The 21,365-nt window shown below is 41.4% G+C and overlaps 1 protein-coding gene across 6 annotated transcripts in view; it reads left to right on the forward strand.

The window, feature by feature from the left end:
• Positions 1–12,401, forward strand: part of triob (trio Rho guanine nucleotide exchange factor b) — a 120,692-nt gene extending 108,291 nt beyond the window's left edge. For 5 of the 6 annotated variants that reach the window (XM_028579925.1, XM_028579920.1, XM_028579922.1 and 2 more), the window contains 22 exons: positions 155–250; positions 710–858; positions 1,039–1,105; positions 1,190–1,293; positions 1,467–1,536; positions 1,708–1,797; positions 1,907–1,999; positions 2,114–2,164; positions 2,314–2,391; positions 2,750–2,941; positions 4,468–4,645; positions 4,895–5,790; positions 6,789–7,039; positions 7,147–7,276; positions 7,375–7,402; positions 7,668–7,830; positions 8,046–8,167; positions 8,360–8,438; positions 10,848–11,048; positions 11,174–11,312; positions 11,497–11,683; positions 11,880–12,401. In XM_028579925.1, coding sequence (XP_028435726.1) covers positions 155–250; positions 710–858; positions 1,039–1,105; positions 1,190–1,293; positions 1,467–1,536; positions 1,708–1,797; positions 1,907–1,999; positions 2,114–2,164; positions 2,314–2,391; positions 2,750–2,941; positions 4,468–4,645; positions 4,895–5,790; positions 6,789–7,039; positions 7,147–7,276; positions 7,375–7,402; positions 7,668–7,830; positions 8,046–8,167; positions 8,360–8,438; positions 10,848–11,048; positions 11,174–11,312; positions 11,497–11,683; positions 11,880–12,307 — 3,792 coding nt within the window. In that variant the 3' untranslated portion in view covers positions 12,308–12,401. Of the gene's footprint in view, positions 1–154; positions 251–709; positions 859–1,038; positions 1,106–1,189; positions 1,294–1,466; positions 1,537–1,707; positions 1,798–1,906; positions 2,000–2,113; positions 2,165–2,313; positions 2,392–2,749; positions 2,942–4,467; positions 4,646–4,894; positions 5,791–6,788; positions 7,040–7,146; positions 7,277–7,374; positions 7,403–7,667; positions 7,831–8,045; positions 8,168–8,359; positions 8,439–10,847; positions 11,049–11,173; positions 11,313–11,496; positions 11,684–11,879 lie in introns of those variants that run through there. The other variant, XM_028579926.1, reaches the window with a different exon arrangement.
• The last annotated feature ends 8,964 nt before the right edge of the window (positions 12,402–21,365 follow it).

Below are 21,365 nucleotides of genomic sequence, written 5' to 3' on the forward strand. Positions count from 1 at the left end.
AACAATGGTGAGCCTGATCACATTCACAGTAGTAGCCGTTTGAGAATGTATGACTCCTGTTCGAATGCAGCTCTGCCAAGTGTTACATTTGTCATGTTTTACACCTTAACCATTAACTTTCCTTCTTTCTTCCATTTTCTCTGTCCTTTATCAGTCTGCATCTCGTCTGTCCGCTCGTCCCAACAGTTCAGAGACACCCAGTGCTGCTGAACTGGTCAGTGCCATCGAAGAGCTGGTGAAGAGCAAGATGGTGAGATAAAAACTAATAAACAAAACTCACAAGTACACGCAAAGGTGGCGCATTTATACACAGAAGACTTCTGATAGATTACAAGCACACACACACACACACACACACACACACACTTTTGTTCTGGTGTTATTTACAGAGAATGGCATCATGGCCTAACTATTCATCTGTCAGGACTGTGACTCACTGCCAGCTGTCCACTCTTCCAACAAATGGGCATTGCACTGGCCAATATCCCCAACACACATGCCCACTGGCTTACACACAGTGTGGACACATACCAAAGTAAAGTTAATACCTTTAAATGGAACATGCTGTCTAAAAGATGAGACCACATACTGTAAATACTCTTTCAGCTGTTTTTTCCAGCTCAGTGACAGTTCCTTTTTTCTTCAATCTTCTGTTTTTCCCCCTTTGCACTCTGGTCCTCTCCTTGCCTCTGTCCTCGTCTTTCCTCAGTCACTGGAGGATCGTCCCAGCTCTCTGTCGGTAGAGCAGGGCGACAGCAGCTCTCCCTCCTTCAACCCCTCTGACAACTCCCTCCTCTCCTCCTCCTCACCCATCGATGAGTTGGATGAGCGCAAGTCTGGCTTCTTCAAGAGAAGACAGTAAGTTATATAAGCCTGTGTCGTGTTAGTGTATTGATAAACAAAAGCTGCTTGAGTTCAATCAGTTAATCACGTTTGTCTTCATCTGTGTGCTTATATGGAACATTTCTGATGTTCATCCACAGCTGAGTGCATTACATTTGTATTGCACAGTGACAATTTCTGTTTTGTGTCTTCCAGTTATGTGCTTCTGGAGCTGGTGGAGACTGAGAGAGACTATGTCAGAGATCTGGGATCAGTGGTGGAGGTAAAAAAAAGAGACATCCAGAGATTTCTTTTTGGTCTGTGTTTGCTGTATGTTTTACAAACAAGTCGACCGTTCTTCCCTCAGGGCTACATGAGCAGGATGAAAGAAGAAGGAGTTCCAGATGACATGAGAGGAAAAGACAAGATCGTCTTTGGAAACATCCATCAGATCTATGACTGGCACAAAGAGTATGCTTGGCAGTCCTATCCAGTTAACATGCCCTACAATATCCACTACAATTTTTTATTAGAGTTGCATTATCTGCCACAGCGTGCAGACAGACAACATAAAGTAAAAATACAGGCAGTACCAAGTTCCTTAGCAGGTTTAATCACATATTTCTCTCTTGATTGGTCCCCAGTCTTTTCCTTGGAGAGCTTGAGAAGTGTTTAGAGGATCCTGACAGGCTGGCTCCTTTATTTATCAAACAGGTGAGGAACCTATTCACATTTGTTTTGCATTACATTTTTTGTTGAAGGGTGGATTATCAAGTCAACTTTATTGAATTTAAAAGCGAGAGCAAGGAAATAATAGTTTAAACTGTCATATTTTTTCTCACTTCTAAACGCTACCTTTGTTTTCTGGTTTTGTTCCATTTGCAGGAGCGCAGGCTACACATGTACATCGTGTACTGCCAGAACAAACCTAAATCTGAGCACATTGTGTCAGAGTACATTGACACTTACTTTGAAGTAAGATTATTTTTACACCTACCCAAGCCTATATAATGTTCTCCATGTTGTATTATCCAGGTAATCAGTATTTTATTATAGAGATAATAATATGTGTATCTTTCATCAGGACCTCAAGCAGCGATTGGGCCACAGATTGCAGATTACTGACCTGCTAATCAAACCCGTCCAACGTATAATGAAGTACCAGTTACTACTGAAGGTAAATCTACTGAAGTGTTCTTACTTTGCAGGCTGCATTCACACTAAGTAAAAGTAATTTTCATATTGATCAACACAATAAACATTTTTTCTAAACACTTGACCTCTTTAACAGGATCTTCTCAAAATTTCTAAGAAAGCTGGAGTGGATACGACAGAGCTGGAGGTAATGTGATGCCCAGGTTGCCAAGTGATGATGTATAATAATACATTTTTTATACTAAGACTCACATTCTAATCCTCTATCTTTTTTTTTGCTTGACTCTATTGCAATTTGTCTCTTAAAGTTTGTGTTACTCTCATGTTCTACTATAGAAAGCTGTAGAGGTGATGTGTGTGGTCCCCAAGCGCTGCAATGACATGATGAATGTTGGGCGCCTTCAAGGCTTCGATGTAAGACCGCTCTTTATCCTTTCAGAAGTTTCTGCATGTCTGTGCCTGTCTGTGTGTGTGCTTGGAAAACTATACTGAATTAAATAAGGTAGCAATGCAAATAGTTTACCGTGTACCCTGCAGAAATCAATTTCTAATTTCAGTCAACTGCCTCTAGGTGTCAGTGTGCACTAATGTTTGCACATATGTAGTACTGTAGGTAGTTTGTGATGTATTAGACATTGCTTTTGTTTTTGCCCGTCTTGCTTATTCAAAATTTTATTTTTGAAATCTGGCAGTCAAAACATTGACGAGCATGCTGTCCTCCGCTGTCCCTGTCTTCTGATTTTCTTTCTCTCTGTTCTCCCTCTTTCTTCAGGGTAAAATTGTGGCACAGGGCAGATTGCTCTTACAAGACACCTTCATGGTGGCAGACCAGGATGGAGGACTTCTGTCCAGGATGAAAGAGAGGAGAGTCTTCCTGTTTGAGCAGATTGTCATCTTCAGCGAGCCCATAGACAAAAAGAAGGGTTTCTCTTCCCCTGGCTACCTCTTCAAGAACAACATCAAGGTAAGTGCAGCTCAATAAAATGTTAGAGCAAGCTACAGTTATAGCAAAATAAAAGCCTCCCACAGTTGATAAAATTACACTGTCCATGCAGGGGTTAAAGTGGGATCTGGCAGTTTGGTGGAACCCTACGATCTGGGGGGAGGGTGTGCTAACACCACACCAAATTCTATTCTTAAATTTAACATTTTAAATCTTCTTACTACTTCAAAGTGTCTATCCACTACACTAGGGCAGCACAATATATTGTTTGTTTTATCGTCAGAACGCAATATCAACTGGCACAATAAACACATTGCGGAAGGCTGCATCATTTTGCTAAAGACATTGAGAGATTTTTTGTTAGTTGAAAGAAAATATCAATAGGAAACTGCACCTTATAATTTAACTGTCATTCTCTTTTAGTGATGCCTTTTATATTCAATTCAATTTTCAATTTGTTCCAAAATAGAATGTTGGAAATGATTTCCTTTAATTTGTTTAAAATTCAACAAGCAATGTGTTTTATCTTAGCAGAATACTGAAAGCAGCAGAAATGCAGAACTAAGTACACTTTAATGTCTGTTTATTTATCGCAAGTAATATCATTATCGCGATACTCAATAATGTTATCCCATATTTTCCTCATTTTGTGCAGCCCTACACTACACAGCACTTAAGCACATCATTTTTAAAGCTAGTTCACCTGTTACTCTCGTTGTGTTCTTCTTCCAAAACAGTGGTCACCAGGTGCAATTGACTGAAGTAAAACAAAATTATGACTGGTGTGTTAATTGCGTGCCAAATTGCCTCCTAAGTTACAGTATGACCGGTTGCTGACAAGCATTTAAAAGTCTATTTTTTTAAACGGAGGCCAACGCAGTTACTCCACATAAAACACACTGGGGCTACATTCACTTCCAGGTTACTTCACGATGAAGAATGAGGGAAAAACAGCATCACCAAACAATATTTTAAACTAATATTCTCTGTCTAGCTCAGCTAAAAACACTGGATATGCAGCATGTTACTGTGTCATTCACTACCGGGCCGGTTTGTAACTGGTATGCTACCAACAATGTGATCTTCACCTGTTCAGTTGACTTTACCAAATACTGTAGTTGTTCCAGCCCACTTAACTCCCTTGTATACTGTATGTATTGCATGTTCACATACTGATTGTACTGTAGCTTCAAATTAACATTTGTTCGCTATTTAATGGAGAGGTATACCTGTGACCATTGAGTCAACTTTATGGCTTTGCCCTGTTGTTCATTCTCCTGGTCTGTGTGTTTGTTACTGTTCTGTCTAGGAGTTTCTGTTGTGTATGTGGTGTTTATGTTCTGCAGAGCAGGAACCTGCTGAAAATCAGTTTTATACTAAGTCAGGCCCGATTGTTTTTAATCTTTTCCTGTTTAAAAAAAAAAGAAAAAAAAAATGAAATGAGCTTCTTAATCAAAACACTCAGCCATTTTTACTTTTTTCTTTGCCACACTTCCTCTCTCTTCCTTTTTCTTCTCTCTTCGTCCTTTCTTTTCCTATCACTTCAGGTGAGCTGGTTGGGTTTAGAAGAAAATGCAGACGACCCCTGCAAGTTCACGCTCACCTCCAGATCATCGAGTGGCAGCCTGGAGCGATACACCCTCCATTCAATGAGCCCTGGAGTCAGTCAAGTCTGGGTCCACCAGGTCAGCCAGATACTGGAGAACCAGCGAAATTTCCTCAATGGTAAGAGTTTGATGTGCCTATTACTGTGCACACAAAATTACAAGCTTACACCAAAATAATGCTGGACTCCTTTATTGGAAATGTACCATTATTTTTGAGTTTTCAATATTGTACTAGATCTTTTTCAGCCTCTTGGAACTAAATACTTTCCAGTGTTTTCTTAAGGGTTCTGTCTTGATTATTATGAGTTTTTCTTTAAATATGCTTTTGTGTCATGAGTGAAATCTTGCCCCTCATCCTCTCCCACAGCTCTGACATCCCCCATAGAGTACCAGAGGAACCACGTGGGTGGTGGCGGGCCAGGCGGTTCACCCAGCAGTAGCAGCAGTAGTACTGGAGGCCTGCCAGGAGGCAGCAGCTCCAACAGTACCTCCAACATGGGTGGGGGAGGTGGCGGCGGTGGCTCTGGAGGATCAGGGAGCAGCTCCTCTTCTCTGTGCGGCCCTCGCTCCCGACCCTCCCGCATCCCCCAGCCATCCTCACGCCTCCCCCAGCCCGTCCACCACCACCATCCCCCTGGCCCTGAGGGGCCCGACAGATCAGCAGGTATGTGGTCACCCTGCCACCCTCCGTCCCCTCAGTCCCTCCCCTCTAACCCCTACTCAGACACAACCACAAATGGAGAGGTGTTGGCCTCAGAGGTCCCTAAGATGAGGATGCTGAATAGTCCTCATGGAAGTAACAGTAATAACAGTAACAGAGCATCAGACAGCATGGAGGCCAATGTCAGACCGGGTCTGGGGGGCTATGAAGAAAACCAGAAACATCAAACAGCTGGAATACCACAGATGGCTGTGGCTCCTCTTAATTTGCCCCTAAAAAGCCCTCGGGCTGGGACAGTTTCTCCTCTGATTTCACCTCTGTCCCCTGGAGGTGGAGGAAAGGAAGCATTTGTCCCCTCTAGCCCAGCCCATAAAGGTAACTCTTTCTGGGCTATGGTCCCTGCTGTGCCTCCCTCTCCCGCCAGCTGGGCTGGTTCCTTCTCCTACCCCAGTGACAGTGGTGGGGGAGGGGACTCTTTGGGCAGAGGAAGCCATGGGACGCCCTCTCATCACCGCCACTCCACCCACAGTAAGGACATAGACCGCATGAGCACCTGCTCCTCCACCAGCGAGCAGTCCATACACTCCACCCAGAGCAACGGGGTAAGATGCCAAGTTGAGGCCCAGGCTTTAGTGAGGCCTAGAGCTACTCACTAGTCACTAACCCCACCCTCACTGACTGGCTGTCCGTCAGTCACCCTGCCGCTGGCTCTGAGAATGGCTTGTACATGCATCGACTACTACACTGGAGATTAACGGCTATCTGAGTGCACTAACTTCACCGACAGTGTGTGTGTGAGAGAGAATTTTCTGGCTCTCCCAGAATGTACTAACAGTGTGGATCTGACTCATAGAGCAGCTGTTGTATCTGCTTTCTTAGACTCTCTGAGCTTCAGTGTGTGTTTGCCTCTCTACTGCAGCTAATAAACACTAACAGTTGCCAAATTATAAAAAAGAAATAAAAAAAAATACCATTACATTTGATATTTTTCAGTCATACTTCCATGGTAATATCCTCGTGCGATAATCAATGATCTCTGTTCAAAACTTTGTCATGGATGAGGAGCTCTTTCACATTTTACCTCCTTTCTATTTTTGTTCCTTTAATGTTAAACCTCGAGACTACACCAGCTGCTGTTTGCTTTACTTCAACCTGCTCTGTCTCTCTTCAAGCTGAAAGATTGTCTTCTGTATTTTTTGTGGAAAGTTCTTTACTTCAACTTCACTCTGTTCTTGGGAACACAAAGTTCCGTATTTCAGAACTTCTGTCTAATACAATTTCTTCTTAGTCACCACTGTAGATGTAAATGATTGCTTTACCCATTTATATGCAAGATAAATAAAATAATTTTGCAATGCTTCCTGCATGCATCAAGCATAATAGCAAAGTCATTTGTGTGTAACCATCGATCAAATCCTGCATTTGATTGGTGTGAAGCTACTCATACACTTCTGTACTCCCCTTTTTAGCTGTGTGTGTGTGTGTGTGTGTGTGTGTGTGCGTGTGTAAGTGTGTGTGCGTGTATGTGCAGTCTAACCTTGTGCTTTGTTTAAACAGCGTTGTGTGTTTAACTTTAAAGTTTTACACTCTTCTTTGACAGAGTGAAAGCAGTAGCAGCAGCAGTGTGTCCACTATGTTGGTGACCCAGGACTATGTGGCAGTGAAGGAGGATGAGATCAGTGTGGTGCAGGGTGAGGTGGTCCAAATGCTAGCCAGCAACCAGCAAAACATGTTCCTGGTGTACCGAGCCTCCAATGAGCACTGCCCTGCCGCTGAGGGCTGGATCCCTGGCTATGTATTAGGACATACCTCAACCTCAATCACACCCGAACTCCCTGAAGGAACCATCAAGTAAGAATACGAGACACTTGTCCTGTTTTTGAGAAGTGCAAATGTCAGAATTCATCATGATTATGCAAAAACGGAACAGAAACTGAGACTGGTCTGGTTTGCTTTAGAAAATCATTATCATGGCACACAGCACTCCGTATTCGCCGAAAGTCTGAGAAAAGAGACAAAGAGGGGAGAAAGATGGAAAACGGCTATCGCAAGTCTCAGGACTGCCTGGCCAACAAAGTCTCTGTCAAGGTGGATTGTGATTATAATTTTTACAAATCCAATTAATTTGCTCTTTACATTTTTGTTTGTGCAAAACATCTAATGTTGTCCTTACATTTTCATTACAGCTTCTAAATCCCAACTTCATCCATGATGGTATGTACACATTGTTCCTTTTGAACGAGGAGTTGGTGAGTGTGTGCATGCGTGTGTGTGTTAAAACAATCAAGAAAACCTAAAGAGAGAATGAACCAATAAACCTTAATGAATTACATGCTTGAATTGGACATTAAGGCCTTTTAAAATCTATCCCCTCCTGTCATGGGCTGTTACTTGGAAACCTATAACTTTTAACATGCATAGAAATGTGTTTTAAGCTGATTTGGGATTCAAGGTTTTGACTTCTATTTTTTCTCTCCAGCTCTTCCAGAGTTCCTGATCCCTGTTAGGGATGTAGCTTGTGAGGGTGGCGACAGTGTTACTTTCAAGTGCAAAGTGTGTGGTCGACCCCGGGCCACCGTCACGTGGCGGGGACCTGACAACAACACTCTGAGCAACAACGGACAGTACAGCATCACTTACAGGTGACCGCATATATCTAGACTTGAGTTTGAAGTGACTTAATTAAAGCATCAGATTCATGGGATATGATGCCTTAATTCTAAGAAATATAAAATGCTACTGTACGTTTGGCTATTCACAGGAAAATCTGTGGGTTGCATAATGCTATGTGATCAATGGTTTTCTCTCTTGCTCTCTCTCTCTCTCTCTCTCTCTCTCTCTCTCTCTCTCTTTACAGTGAGACAGGAGAGGCAGCTCTCCGTATCCTGGGAGTGTCTGTAGAGGACAGTGGTGTGTACACCTGTGTTGCCACAAATGTGGCAGGCTCCGTCACTTCCTCCGCCAGCCTCAGAGTCTCAGGTGAGAGCCCTGTCATGGTATAAACCCTTTAACTATTCACCACCTCAGGTAGGGTTTGAACCAGTGAAACTGTACACGTTAGTTTAACTTTAATTTCTGTTAAGCAAACAAAAAAGAAAAAGTCCTACTTAAATAGATGCTTTGAAAAGCAAGCACAGCATTGTACTTAATCCAATATAATTGTGTTCTCAGTAACCCCTGATGATGGCAGTGAAGTAATCTGGAAAAGCAGCTTTGAGTCCCACTACACAGAGATCACTGAACTAGGAAGGTAAGAATGTGCCGATTGACCCCCCTTTTATTTGAACTTTTACTGTTTGACTCTTCCTTGACCACATCAAAGCTAATACATTCTAAATATTACTGACATTGTTACCAGTTGCATTAATAGTAGGAGTTAGGTAGTTGTAAATTAGAACTAAGGTTTTTCTTTTTATTTCTTGCTAATTGACTACAATACCTAATATATAATGACTTAGGCTGATCCGACAAATGTAAGTGCATGTATCCTCCCCAACTGATTCTACCTGTTAAATCCAGTCCAGGCAAATACACTATAGTTACAGTAAATGGGAGGGAGAAGAAGTCACAATTTCAAGTAAAGCATTCATTAAATGATTTGAAAGTGTACCTGAGATCCATAGTGAAGGAAAAGTAACATAAAATAGGTATTCATGGTATGGAAAATGGAGGTTGGAGAGGACACTTGTGTGGCTTGTTTGCCGCTTCTCTAACCAAAAATCCTCTACAGTGCAACAGTTGTTGTTACAGTATAGCCTACAGTACAACGTTTATTGACCAGTATTACGTCCAGTAAGTTATACTAGTGTCGTTGCTCACTAGTAAACATTGTGGAGTTGTATGTGTTCTGTACGGATTCCGCCGACTCTAGCGACTGTCTACTTATCAGTTTTCCATCGCTCGGAGATTCCCGTATCTGTTCATCACTGCCTGCTACCGTGAGGCTTTCACCCAAAGTCCCTGCTGATGATTGCAAGGTCTTCACCCAAAGTCACAGTTGTTTGCTTACTGTGTCTGATGGCTCTCCACTGTGCATCAAGGGCATGGCTAATGGCTAACAGACCACTCTCCACGGCTGGCATGATGTTGAACTGTTCCATCACCCAACTGAAGAAATTCAACAACTGGTCTGGCGTGCGCACCCTCGCATCTCGAACACGTCGTCAGGGCGCTGCCACTCCTAGAACTAGTAACGCTGGAGTTTCCATGACAACACTACGCACTGATCGAGATGGAAAACGTGGAAAACATGGAGTGGACCTCACTTTACCCCAGCCAATACAGAGATTCACTGCTGCATCAAATATCAAGATTGAACTTTTCAATGCACAATCCATCACAAACAAATCTTGCCTCATACATGACCATATTCTGGATAAGTGTTTGGATATGATGTGCCTTACAGAAACTTGGCATCAACCAGATGTTTATTCTTTTTGAAATAAGACCTGTCCTCCTGGCTACTGTTGCTTACAGAAAGCCCGCAGCACAGGGCGTGGTGGTGGTCTGGCTGTCATTCACCGAAGTGTTTGATCTTGTCCCCTGTAACCCTGCCTGAGCTGTCTTCGTTTGAATGCCTTGGGTCATTTAAGGGTCAGTCCTTGGCCCCATCCTCTTCATCATTTACATTCTCCCTCTCGGCCATGTCATTGGCCGCTATGGAGTCTCATTTCACTGCTATGCTGATGACACACAACTGTACATAAAATCGAAAACACACCTCTGCAGCTTCACCAATATCATCTCCGTCTTCAGCACTCACCACCTGTCTGGAGGAGATAAAGGTGTGGATGAAACACAATTTCCTCCAGTTAAACAGCTCCAAAACTGAGGCAATTCTTGTTGGCACCTCATATCAAATCCAGTCTTCCTCCATAACCGGTATAACTATCTCTGGTCATGACATTCCCCTCTCCACAACTGTCACCAATCTTGGGGTAAGATTTGACCCACAACTCACCTTTGAAGACCATATCAAAAACCTCTGCAAGATTTCTTTCTACCATCTCAAAAATATTGCAAAACTCCGTTCCACACTCACCTTAGCAGATGCTGAAAAACTGGTCCACGCTTTTGTCTCATCCAGACTGGATTACTGTAACGCACTTCTCATTTGGATCCCTAACAAAAGCCTGCATGCAGGATCCTGATGAAAGTGCGAAAATATGACCACATCACACCCATTCTCCATTCACTTCACTCATTTATTGTTTCTGCCAGGATTGAACACAAGGTCTCCCTTCTTCTTCTGCACCAGCAGTGCATCTATGGAAATGCCCCCCCTTCCACACACCTGAAAGAACTACTCACCCCTCTAACTACAACTCGATCCCTTTTGGAATGCCCTCCCCGACCATTTGAGGGCACCTCAAACTACTGAGACTTTTAAAAAAAGTCTCAAAGGACTAAAAACATTTCTTTTTAGCAGAACTTATGAGTTTTAATTAACCCTGCAAGTCTATTTGTATTTTATATTGATGTTTTTACCATGTTTTTATGATCTTAACTGTAGCACTTTGAGATTTGCTCCAAATGTAAAGTGCATTACAAATAAAATCTATTATTATTATTATTATTATTATTATTATTATTATTATTATTATTATTATTATTATTATTATTATTATATATTCTTCTAACCCTCGCTTGTGCTCCCCAGGGGCCGGTTCTCAGTGACTAAGCGGTGTGACCAGAGAGGGAGTAAACGGACAGTTGCAGTGAAACACATTAACAAGAAGCTGCTGCGTCGAGAGCAGGTGCTGCAGGAGGTCAGACTCCTCCAGACTCTGGACCATCCCAACCTGGTCAAGCTGCTGGACACGTATGAGACGGCCAACAGCTACGTACTTGTACAAGAGCTGTAAGTACAGTTGTGTTTCCCTGTGGCTGTTGTGACTCCTCATTGTTTTAAAAGATGTATTAAAACAAATTGTGAATTTCAAGTCGCCAATGACATACAAATGCAATATGTGTTTGTATTTTCAGGGCAGACCAGGGACGTTTCCTGGACTATGTAGTGAGCTGGGGCAACCTTACAGAGGAGAAGGTGGCTCTCTACCTCAGAGATATTCTTGAAGCTCTCCACTACCTGCACAGCTGGAGGATAGCACACCTTGATCTCAAAGTAAATGCATATACTGAGATCAGTGTAGAGCCAAAGAATTAGCAGATTATTAGTAGTTTGTTAAGAGTTAAGAGTCAGCTTTTAACAACAATTAAAGCTGAGTCTCAGTTTGGCCCAGTGGATGTTCTGCTGTTAAGAACAATGTTTTTTCGGGGTCTAATGTTCCTTTTCCCTGCTCCCGCAGCCAGAGAACATTGTGGTGGAACATGCGTCTTCCCAGCCAGTGATCAAGCTGACAGACTTTGGCGATGCCATTCAGCTGAACCCTTCCTCCTTCTACATCCATCCTCTCCTGGGGAGCCCAGAGTTTTCTGCTCCTGAGCTGATCCTGGGTCAGCCTGCCTCACTGATGTCTGACCTTTGGAGCTTAGGTCTGTAACTAAGCACAAGTAGTTTGTAAATTGTATATAACACCATAAGAAACTTATTTATAAACACATAGTTTGGTAATATATTGTGCAGGTGACTTGATAAACATAACCCGTAATTTCCTGTTGCAAACCAATTGACTGACCGACCTATTTTATTGATTTATCTCCTGGTGTATTGAATGGATGATTTATACAGGGGTGGTGACCTACGTTGTACTTAGTGGGGCCTCTCCCTTCCTGGACGAAAGTTTGGAGGAGACGTGTCTGAACATCTGTCGCCTGGACTTCAGCTTCCCCGAGGACTACTTCCAGGGTGTGAGCCCAGCTGCCAGGGACTTTGTCTGCCTGCTGCTCCAGGGCGAGCCGGAACGACGGCCCTCTGCAGCGTCCTGCCTGCAGGAGCCCTGGCTCCAGCCTCGAGATGTGATAAACTTTGACGCTGGCCATGCCACCTTAAATCCTACGCAGCCACCGCCGCTGCCAACATCTCAGAATCATCACACCTCACATCTGGATACCTCCAGACTCATTTCCTTCATCGAGAGACGGAAACACCAGAACGATGTTCGGCCCATTGGCACCATTAAGGCCTTCCTTCACAGCCGCCTGCTCAACCACGTCTAACAAACAGCTCACTAGGTAGATGTAGGGTTGGGTATCGTTTGCTTTTTTTTCGATTCCGGTGCCAAATCGATACTTTTAAAACAGTGCCGGTGCCCAAACGATGCCTGAACCGGTACTTTTCAATAAAGTTAAAAAAAAAAAAAAGAAGAAAAAAAAATAAGGGTAGTAAACAACAGTCAGTGACTTGTTTATTGCTAAGGCCATGGTCAAAATTAAAGATTTAATAATAACGTAATAACTATAACAATAACCATAACTTATTTCACCAGTAAATTGCTGTTGAACCCCAGATGGGAAAAGGGTATTTTACAATTACTGTCAATGCACCACGAGGCTACCTGTTTTAAGTGAATCTGTGTTGTTTAATTCCGACAATGGCACCTGCAAGTGAACGCACCGTCTGTGTTGTTTAATTCCGACAACGGCAGCTGCAAGTGAACGCACCGTCTGTGTTGTTTAATTCCGACCATATAAACATACTGTATATCTATGAATTGCTGAGCAGACTGTTGCATCCCGCTGTTGAAGTCCTCCACAGTGAAATACAGTCACACTTTACACTGTTTAACGTTAGCTGTCAGCATTTTAACCGTGATTAAGCCAGCTGCTAGCTAAAGGTAGGCTAACGTTACATGCTGTCAGGTGTAGTGTAAAGTCAGGCACCGAAATGAGGCACCGAAACTTTCGTTCTTATTCGGTCTCGTTACTACCGTTTACGTCGGCACCGGTTCCCTATTGGCACCGAGTTTCGGTACCCAACCCTAGGTAGATGTGACAGCAACATGTACTGTAGAGACCTGTTGTCTGCATTGTTGTGGTATAGAAGGAATTCCTGACTGGCCAGCACACTATGGAGGATGGGTAACAAGTTAACTTTGTTCAGTTGAGCTGTGTTACTGAGAGGACCACCAGCAACTTTTCCACAATGATCACCTTTTCCTTCACTAAGCCTCAAAAGTCCTGCTGCTGCTGACTGAGCGACTCTGCTGATAAACCCTTTGACTCTCCCCAACTCCCCTCCTGAACACACCTTGGCATATTGTCACTATGCCTGCACAACAAATGAACTGCTGGAATCAGTTTGAGCTTTCAAACCTTGACTTAGCAGGGAGAGAAAACCGAGCTTTCTCAACAAGCTTTTCTCAGCAAGCTTGAGGAAGTCGAACAGTGCTGAACAGAGAAAATATGATACTGTATAATAAGAGAAATTCAGGCTGCTTTCGGTTGAACACGAGAAAATGTTTTTTTGTAATGAGAGATTACTTTTTTGTAAATGAAACCATGTACAGTGAGGAAACAGAGAACTGTCTTTATTCATACCTTTTGGAAAACAAAGGTGAGTTAGTACGTAAAATGAAAACAAAGGAGGAGTGAGATGTGTGAACAAAGTGGCACCCATCAGCAGGGTCCACTTATTCTAGAGTAAGATAAAGACCAAGACCATGTTTTCCACAAACACATTATAGTTACATTCAGTGCAATAGTTTGCTTATCTTTATGTCCCTGTTCAATTTAAAAGGTATAATCTTTTCAGTTTGTGACACTAAGAGAAACTAAATCAACTTCAACAAGCTATTCGGCAAAGCTTCTCCGGTTTTTACCTGCATTCGCCTTATTTGTAAATAACGAATTCCTGCCTTTCATTATCATTTTGAAGAATTTGTCTCAAATGAACAAAATCTATTTCATTTGCAGAGTATTAGTGACTCCATGCAGTTTGTTGGTAAGTCGCTTCCTGCGGAACCTCAGCAGCTGAATTATCACCATGAACAAACCGCTACTAGAAATGCACTCGTATTTTGCATTAATTCCCATGTGCAATGTTGCAGCTTTAACATTTATGCAACTATTTATGAAGACTTTGTGTTGTAGCCGTATTCTTAAAAAGGCATGTACGTACCTGGTACTGCGATAGATGTCTGTATTGTGTTAACTCTTACGTATTAAGTTCATTATTAATATCTGCAAAACCTCCCCCAGACAAGAGGCGGGTTTTCAGAAATAATGTATAAAAAAATGTGTATCTATAAAATATAGGCACTTATGCTTTCATTTTGTCATTGTTCTGTTTTTATTTTCTGTAACAATACCAAAGTTGACTATGCTTTTTTTTTCCTGCTCAAATGTTTAGATTTTTGTTTCTCATGTTAAGTTATAACAGACCACACTGAACCAGGACATGTGAGTGTTACACAGGTCCAGTCTGGATTTATTTATTCTTATTGTTATAAGAAATTGTTTGGTGGATTTTTGCTGAAAAAAAACAACAATATTTCACTTGTCTTTTTTCAAGCTGTGCACAAAGTGGTTTGCTGTGTAGGTTTGTTTGGCTTTTGTAGGTAGATACTGGTGTATGTCGCTCGATTATTTTTAGCATCTCAGTTGTACGTCATAAGACAGACTTGGTTGACGTTTTTACCAAGCAATAGGTCTGGAAAAATGTCTCATCGTGGACCATTCACCACGAACTTTAATTTATTGAAGAATGCATTAAACCTTTAGGGAGACACACAAATATTGTACCACCAACAGTTCAAATGTATCCCTTTGATAAATTTCATTCAGCATTAACAGGTATCTGCCGTGAAAGAGGTCTCTTCCAGTTATTTTGAATAAGTTGATGTATTTCGGTTACAAAGTTGTTGAAAACTTTTTTTTTAAGTGCCAGTTGAGGGAGCCAACCTAGAGAGGTGGGTGGAACTTAAAACGTGCAGACTTTCTTATTTTATCTGAAGGCTGTAAGAGTTAATATCTGATTTAATGTTAAACAAGTCAATAACATGTTGAGTTAAATGACTTTTGTCGGTCTGTACAGTCTTTCATTTTGTGTCATTTTTATTTATTGGTGTGGATCTAGGTTTCCCAAAATCATGCTGTTAATCGGTTTATCAAAATTCTCTTAAAGCCTATTCATGGAAGAATATGATCTAAGTAATAAAATGCCTTTGGGAAACCCAGCCTATACATGATGTAAAGATGTACAGAGAGGGTCAGGCAGTTTGCCCACACCCAGGATGTAAACCTCTTAACTATGTCATATTTTAAATACACATAGAACAAGACTGCAGCAATGTCATTTTGAATGTCTTATTATGACTTATTTTTACTTTTGCATGTATATTTCTTTGTACAGAAGATTGTGTTTACATGTTACTAAGTGTTGTAAATATTTTATTTTGTCCTGTTATTTTGCCATTAAACGTACAAGGAACAACTGGTGTCGCCGAAACTTTGTGTGCACATACAGTAGGCTCACATACGCCCACCCATGATAACGTTTGCCTTGAAACTGGTATTATTCATTCATTATTTCCCATAACCTTTGAGGGATGGAAAGCGAGACAATGCTGTTTTCCTGGAATGAGTAAAAGGCAGGGAAAACCCCTGAACAACAAAATTAATCAAAATGAATCAAAACGGCAATCATAAAAATCTTCTATACGGTGACATAAAGGCTTATTTTACACTGAATATTTGTTTTCACTTTAAACTATAGGAGCCGTCAGAAAAGAAACACATCAGCTTGTGGTTCGAGGTTCTTTTCATATTCTTGCATACGGGTGACCATGATTGTGTTATGTAGGCCAATGAGTGGAAGTCCTGAAAAGCAAGATAATAAGACAAAAACAAGAAGAACGTGCACGTAATACTAAGCGAATGTATTTACTCTGATCAAGATCTGTGTCTGTGATAACCGATAAAAAAAGAACCAGAGAGGTGTTATGATCTTATCTGTCCTCTGCAGATGCTGCTGCCGTGCATGAATCATTAGACCGTACAATTTCCCCACCTCCTTAACCCACTTCCACTGTGTTTCACTACATCAAAAGAGAGAAGTTACCAGAAAGACATTAGTTAATGCTTTGATGCACATGTATGTTTTCTTTAAAGACACCACAGAAAATGTATTATTAGGATGTCATTTATTGTGGCCTTGTAAATTGAACACATTTAAATATGTATTTAAATGTTTGTTTTACCAGTTCACCTGCAGTACCTGTGTTGCTGCAAGCGACTATATAGAAACAAATTATGTACACGTGACTAACACCTTCATATCAGGTGTGAAATATGTGTTGTTTTTCTCCGCAACAGCAGCAGCAAATATTTTGCATGAAACCACAGAGGTCATGTTTGTCAAAATCTCGTGCTCAAAATCTCATGCAAGAGCTATTACATGTAAAGGTGGAGCATCCTGGCATGGTGTCTCTTTTGTTATGGTTTACACATCTGGTTGGTCTACTAAAAAATGCTGCATATTTCCATTATTGATTATATGATTTCTTTGACCATTTCTTCCAGCATCCACACAATATTTCCCCTTCTTTAACAGCTCATCTATGGTGGCTTCTGGGTAATTTTCTGTCTCTGTCACCCACTGAATTCAGCTTTCAGTCATACACCGAAATCCCTGTCTGACACTTGTTTTCATGGTTTAAATAAGTGAAACCCTGAGAAACGCTGGATGACCGAGATATCAAGTCATCTAGGCCTTTGACCATTAATTTTTCTCAGCACTTTCTGAAAAATACTTAGAAAGTCAATCAAAAGGACATGATTGTCACCTACACACAAACAGTATGGACTGTAAAATGATTAGCAAATGTACAGTACGCCCCATTTTCAACCAGGTTCTGCAACACCACTTGGTGGCACTAGAGAACTGATTGAATGGTTTAATAATCACCAGCGAGGATATTATACAATGTGAGGACAGTCTCTCACATTGTGGAAACTCAACTAATGTTATTAGTCAGTTCCATGATCAAAAATAAATTGTGGCTGTAGTACTCTGGAAAATTATTTATTTAGTTTTAAACTCTCGTTAAAAAGTCAATTAGTTTGTTTTGTCTGTTGTTGTCAGCTGGTCCACAAGCAATGCGAGTCTACCCCAAACGCGAAAGTCTGTCTGCCTGTCTGTCTGTGCTGAGTGAGTGAGTGAGTGAGTGAGTGAGTGAGTGAATAAGTGAGTGAGTAAATGAGTGAGTGAGTGAGTGAGTGATGAAGTTACACCATTGGTCAGTGAATGCATGACGTTGGTTCCAGTTGCAGCTTCCTCATTGGCTGTCAAAATAATTGGAGTGACAGCGAATCATCCATGAGTGTGCATAAAGTTAAAACTCTGATAAGACAAACCAGAGACGGTTTAGAACATAGCCTATAGAGGATCTTTTGATAAACTACTTTGCACTACTAAATCATCTTTAAATAGAACCATCTAAAAGTTATGATGCTTGGGGCCATCGAAGCAGAGAATAAAAAAAACAAAAAACAGTGTGTGTCCAGCACACACAAAACGTATAAACTCACACACACACGTGCTCCCTGAAGAGGAATGAGGATAAAAGGACTTTGGAGACCCTGATTGGCTGTATTGTTTCGTAAAAGTTAAACTTACTTGCACATGCACGCTCACAAAAGGTTTAGAACCATGGATACAGCTTAATTTAGGACAACTTCTAATTTTCATCATACCAAAAATAATGGTAAAAAAATAATAATTCAGATTCAGATTTTTGTTCTGCATTCAGGTGGTGCACTCACGTTATCATATAACGTTAAAGTACTGTTAAGTTACGTGTTTCAGAATCTCTGAAGAAGGAGAGGCTTGGTCCAAATGCAAGGTTAACACAAAGATTTATTAATAAAAATGATAAGTCAAAATACAGACAATTACGCTGCAGCGGGCCTTGGAAATAGTTGCTTAACCCTTAAGTTTCCACATCTATTCTGCCCATAGACAGTATACAATGGACCAATAGACCCCGTTGCTCTGGACGGAGACCAGTGAAGGATATTAGAAGCACTTTTCCGGTGATCTCTTGCTTTACTGCGCAGCCTCCAACTGACAGAGACAACGTAAATGTGACGTGAGCAACGTGTCTGAAAGTTGTAAGTCTTCTGGTAGCTGTGACAAGAGAAATCTCAATCATTTCCAATCTTACAGAGATGGAGAGCGCAGGTATATGTAAGAAGATAACATAAGCACAGGCTAATTATTGCTAACTAATATGCTAGTTAACATTAGTAATTAAACCTAAACAGCTAATGTAAGTCGAAACTGCCTGCGAGCTTCTCCTGTACTATACGGTAATTCCTCTACTGTGCGACAGTAAGTCACTTGGTTATGACACAATCGTTAGCTTATTTTTACAAATAGAGTCTTTAAACGCTTCAGATGTAAAGTTATTTGCAGTCAAGTGACATAAAAAAAAAAAGGCGGTCAGTGTAATGCTAACAAGAGGTGATCGCTTTGTAGCAACAAAATGGCGCCATCGGAGGTCCGCGTTCTGAAGCGAAGCTTACCCCCTTGATTCTGCCCCGAATCACGGTTGTCCCCCTGCTTTATTCCTCCAATCCCAGGGGCGGTTACTTTTTTCCTTCGTGAGTAAGAGCCTTCCTCATAGGCTCTTTGTTGGCATGGTGACAGGTTAGATGCGTCTTGTGGGTTTTCTTCGCTGTCCAATTAGGAAGAACATGCTCTAAATTCTGCCCCCTAGGGGTCATTTGTACCCACAGATCAATAGGATCTAACATGCAGATGTCGAGTCCTTACAAGTTTACAGGAATTAACATTCTATTGTCCTAACCCAGACTAAAGTAACAGGGGTTGGAGACTGATAGAGGCAGAAGTTTATTTCCTGCTGTGTGGCAGAAGGTTTCTCTTTATATGATAATAGTTGGTTTTAACCTAATCAATTTAACCAAAGACAGGAAGAGAGGGGGAGAGAAAGGCTCTGTCTTTACCTATTGTTTACAGAGACAAAAGGTGGTGATTGTGATAATCAGATCAGTCTGGACCTATTCTTTACAGTCAAATACATTAATTCCTATTTTCATTACCTGGTTACAGCATACAATTTATTACTTAAAACATAAAACATACATATTAAAATCAGCATTGTTACAACTTTATTTTGCAAACGGGAACGGGGGCCGACAACGCCACCTAGGTTTTGGCTGAGGCCTAGGACCTCTTAAAACTACAGAGATTCCAATTTAAAGATAAAAGATTAAAACAAGTCCTTTATATCGGGGGAGAGCAGTAAAACCAGTGGTGTTTAAAACAGTGAGTAAAAACCAGTTTGAGGGATAACAGATTTATTTAAAGAAGAATAAAACAATTAAAGTTCCTCCTTAAAAGAATTTAAAAACAAAAAGCACAACCAAAAATCAAGCTAAAATAGTACAGCAGAACAGGAGTGGGAGGTTAAAAAGACAGTCCACAGGTCTCCGCTGGCGACCAGCTTCTTCTCGCTTGGCTCCTCTCCTCGGGCATAGAGCGGAAGGGAGAAGTTTCACCTTCTCCCATTGTTGCCGCTAGCGATCGGTGTTTGCGTTTTCCTCGGTGTACACTTAGGCTCCTCCAGACCAGGGACGATGCTGTTCTCACTGGCGTCCCAGTCTCAGTGTCCTCCTTCATGTTCCCAGTGTCCTCCTTCATGCTCCCAGTGTCCTCCTTCATGCTCCCAGTGGCCTCCTTCATGTTCCCAGTGTCCTCCTTCATGCTCCCAGTGTCCTTCATGCTCCCAGTGTCCTCCTTCGCTCCTCCCTGTTGCTGTTTTGCCATTTTTATGTCTAAAAACAGTCAATCCAAACCCCTGGTCCCCAGGTGCATGTCCTCATAAAAAGATAAAAACACAGCAAATCCAAAGTAAAAGAATGCTTAAATAAAATCAACTTCCGCCCTGTGACATATGAATGTGCAAAGCATGGGCTGATCGTCACGGCTCATTGAAGCGGAGACGAGACTAGCTAGCATGCAATGCTGAGAGTTCTAACCACAACCACTGCTGCGTCCTTCAAGACATGCCCTTCGGGTGAAATACCAAGTTTTTAGGGAGTCACATATAGGCCGGAGCAGTTTGTGAACAGTAGGCTACAAAAATGCACTAAACAATTGCATCATAGGTCAAGGTTAGCATTATTGTACCTCGGCAAAGGTAGGTTAGAAATAAAAAGTTGCATGTGACAGCAACCTTAATAACAGTAAACACCAGTTTAATGCACATTAAGTGAAGCAAATCAAAAACAAACCCAACAGGTGCATGCGGGGTGTGGCTAGCATTCTAAAATGCTAAAGTTTGTAAGTAAGAAGGTAGAGCAGATTGAGGAGGACTTCGAGGACAGATGGGTAATAGACTAACTTACTGTGATAGTTGTGGTTGTAACCGCTGTTAAATATCTATGGTTGTAAATCTCTGCAGAGGAGAACGTTAATGTTGTTAAGCAAGCATTGTGTGTGTGTGTGTGTGTGTGTGTGTGTGTGTGTGTGTGTGTGTGTGTGTGTGTGTGTGTGTGTGTGTGTGTGTGTGTGTGTGTGTGTGTGTGTGTGTGTGTGAGAGAGACTGCAGCACCCGTGGAGTTTGTATTGTTTAAACATGTCAGTGTTAGCATTTTTATTCTACTGTTGATTTATCATGTGGCTTAATATTGCTTGTTTACGCAATGTGGTATTGTCTGCTATTTTTGTTGAATTGTCGAGGTTTTTCTCTTTTTTGACTAATTCTAGCGAGGCTAGATTGAGGAAATCGGTTGTATAATTGATCAATCTGTACCTAAAACAGAGACCTGAACACACAGGGTGAAAAGAAGATCTGCAGCAATGTGCAGTACAACAAAAATATGGTGTTTTTTGAAAATTAAACCATGTAAATCTATTCTGGTACAACCTTAAAATACAATTATGAACAGAGGTGTCAAAAGTATTCACATTCATTACTCAAGTAGAAGTATAGATACTAGGGTTTGAAAAGACTTCTGTAAAAGTTGAAGTATCAACTCAAGCTTTTTACTCAAGTAAAAGTGTAAAAGTACTGGTTTCAAAACTACTTAAAGTATAAAAGTAAAAGTAATGTAAGGGGGAAAAATGCCATTAAGGACAAAAGCTTAGCCCGCCCCACAGTTTATAGTGCACTACCCCACCTCCACAAAAAACATTTTTCTAAAGGCCATAATGACTATAAGGTTATATTAAAATCAAACCTGCAAACTCAGAAGGGCTAAAAAAGGTGACACATCTGATGTTTCGGTTCCCTCTAACGTCTGTTTTCGGAGC

The sequence above is a fragment of the Perca flavescens genome, chromosome 6 (assembly GCF_004354835.1).
Source record: "Perca flavescens isolate YP-PL-M2 chromosome 6, PFLA_1.0, whole genome shotgun sequence".
NCBI lineage: Eukaryota > Metazoa > Chordata > Actinopteri > Perciformes > Percidae > Perca > Perca flavescens.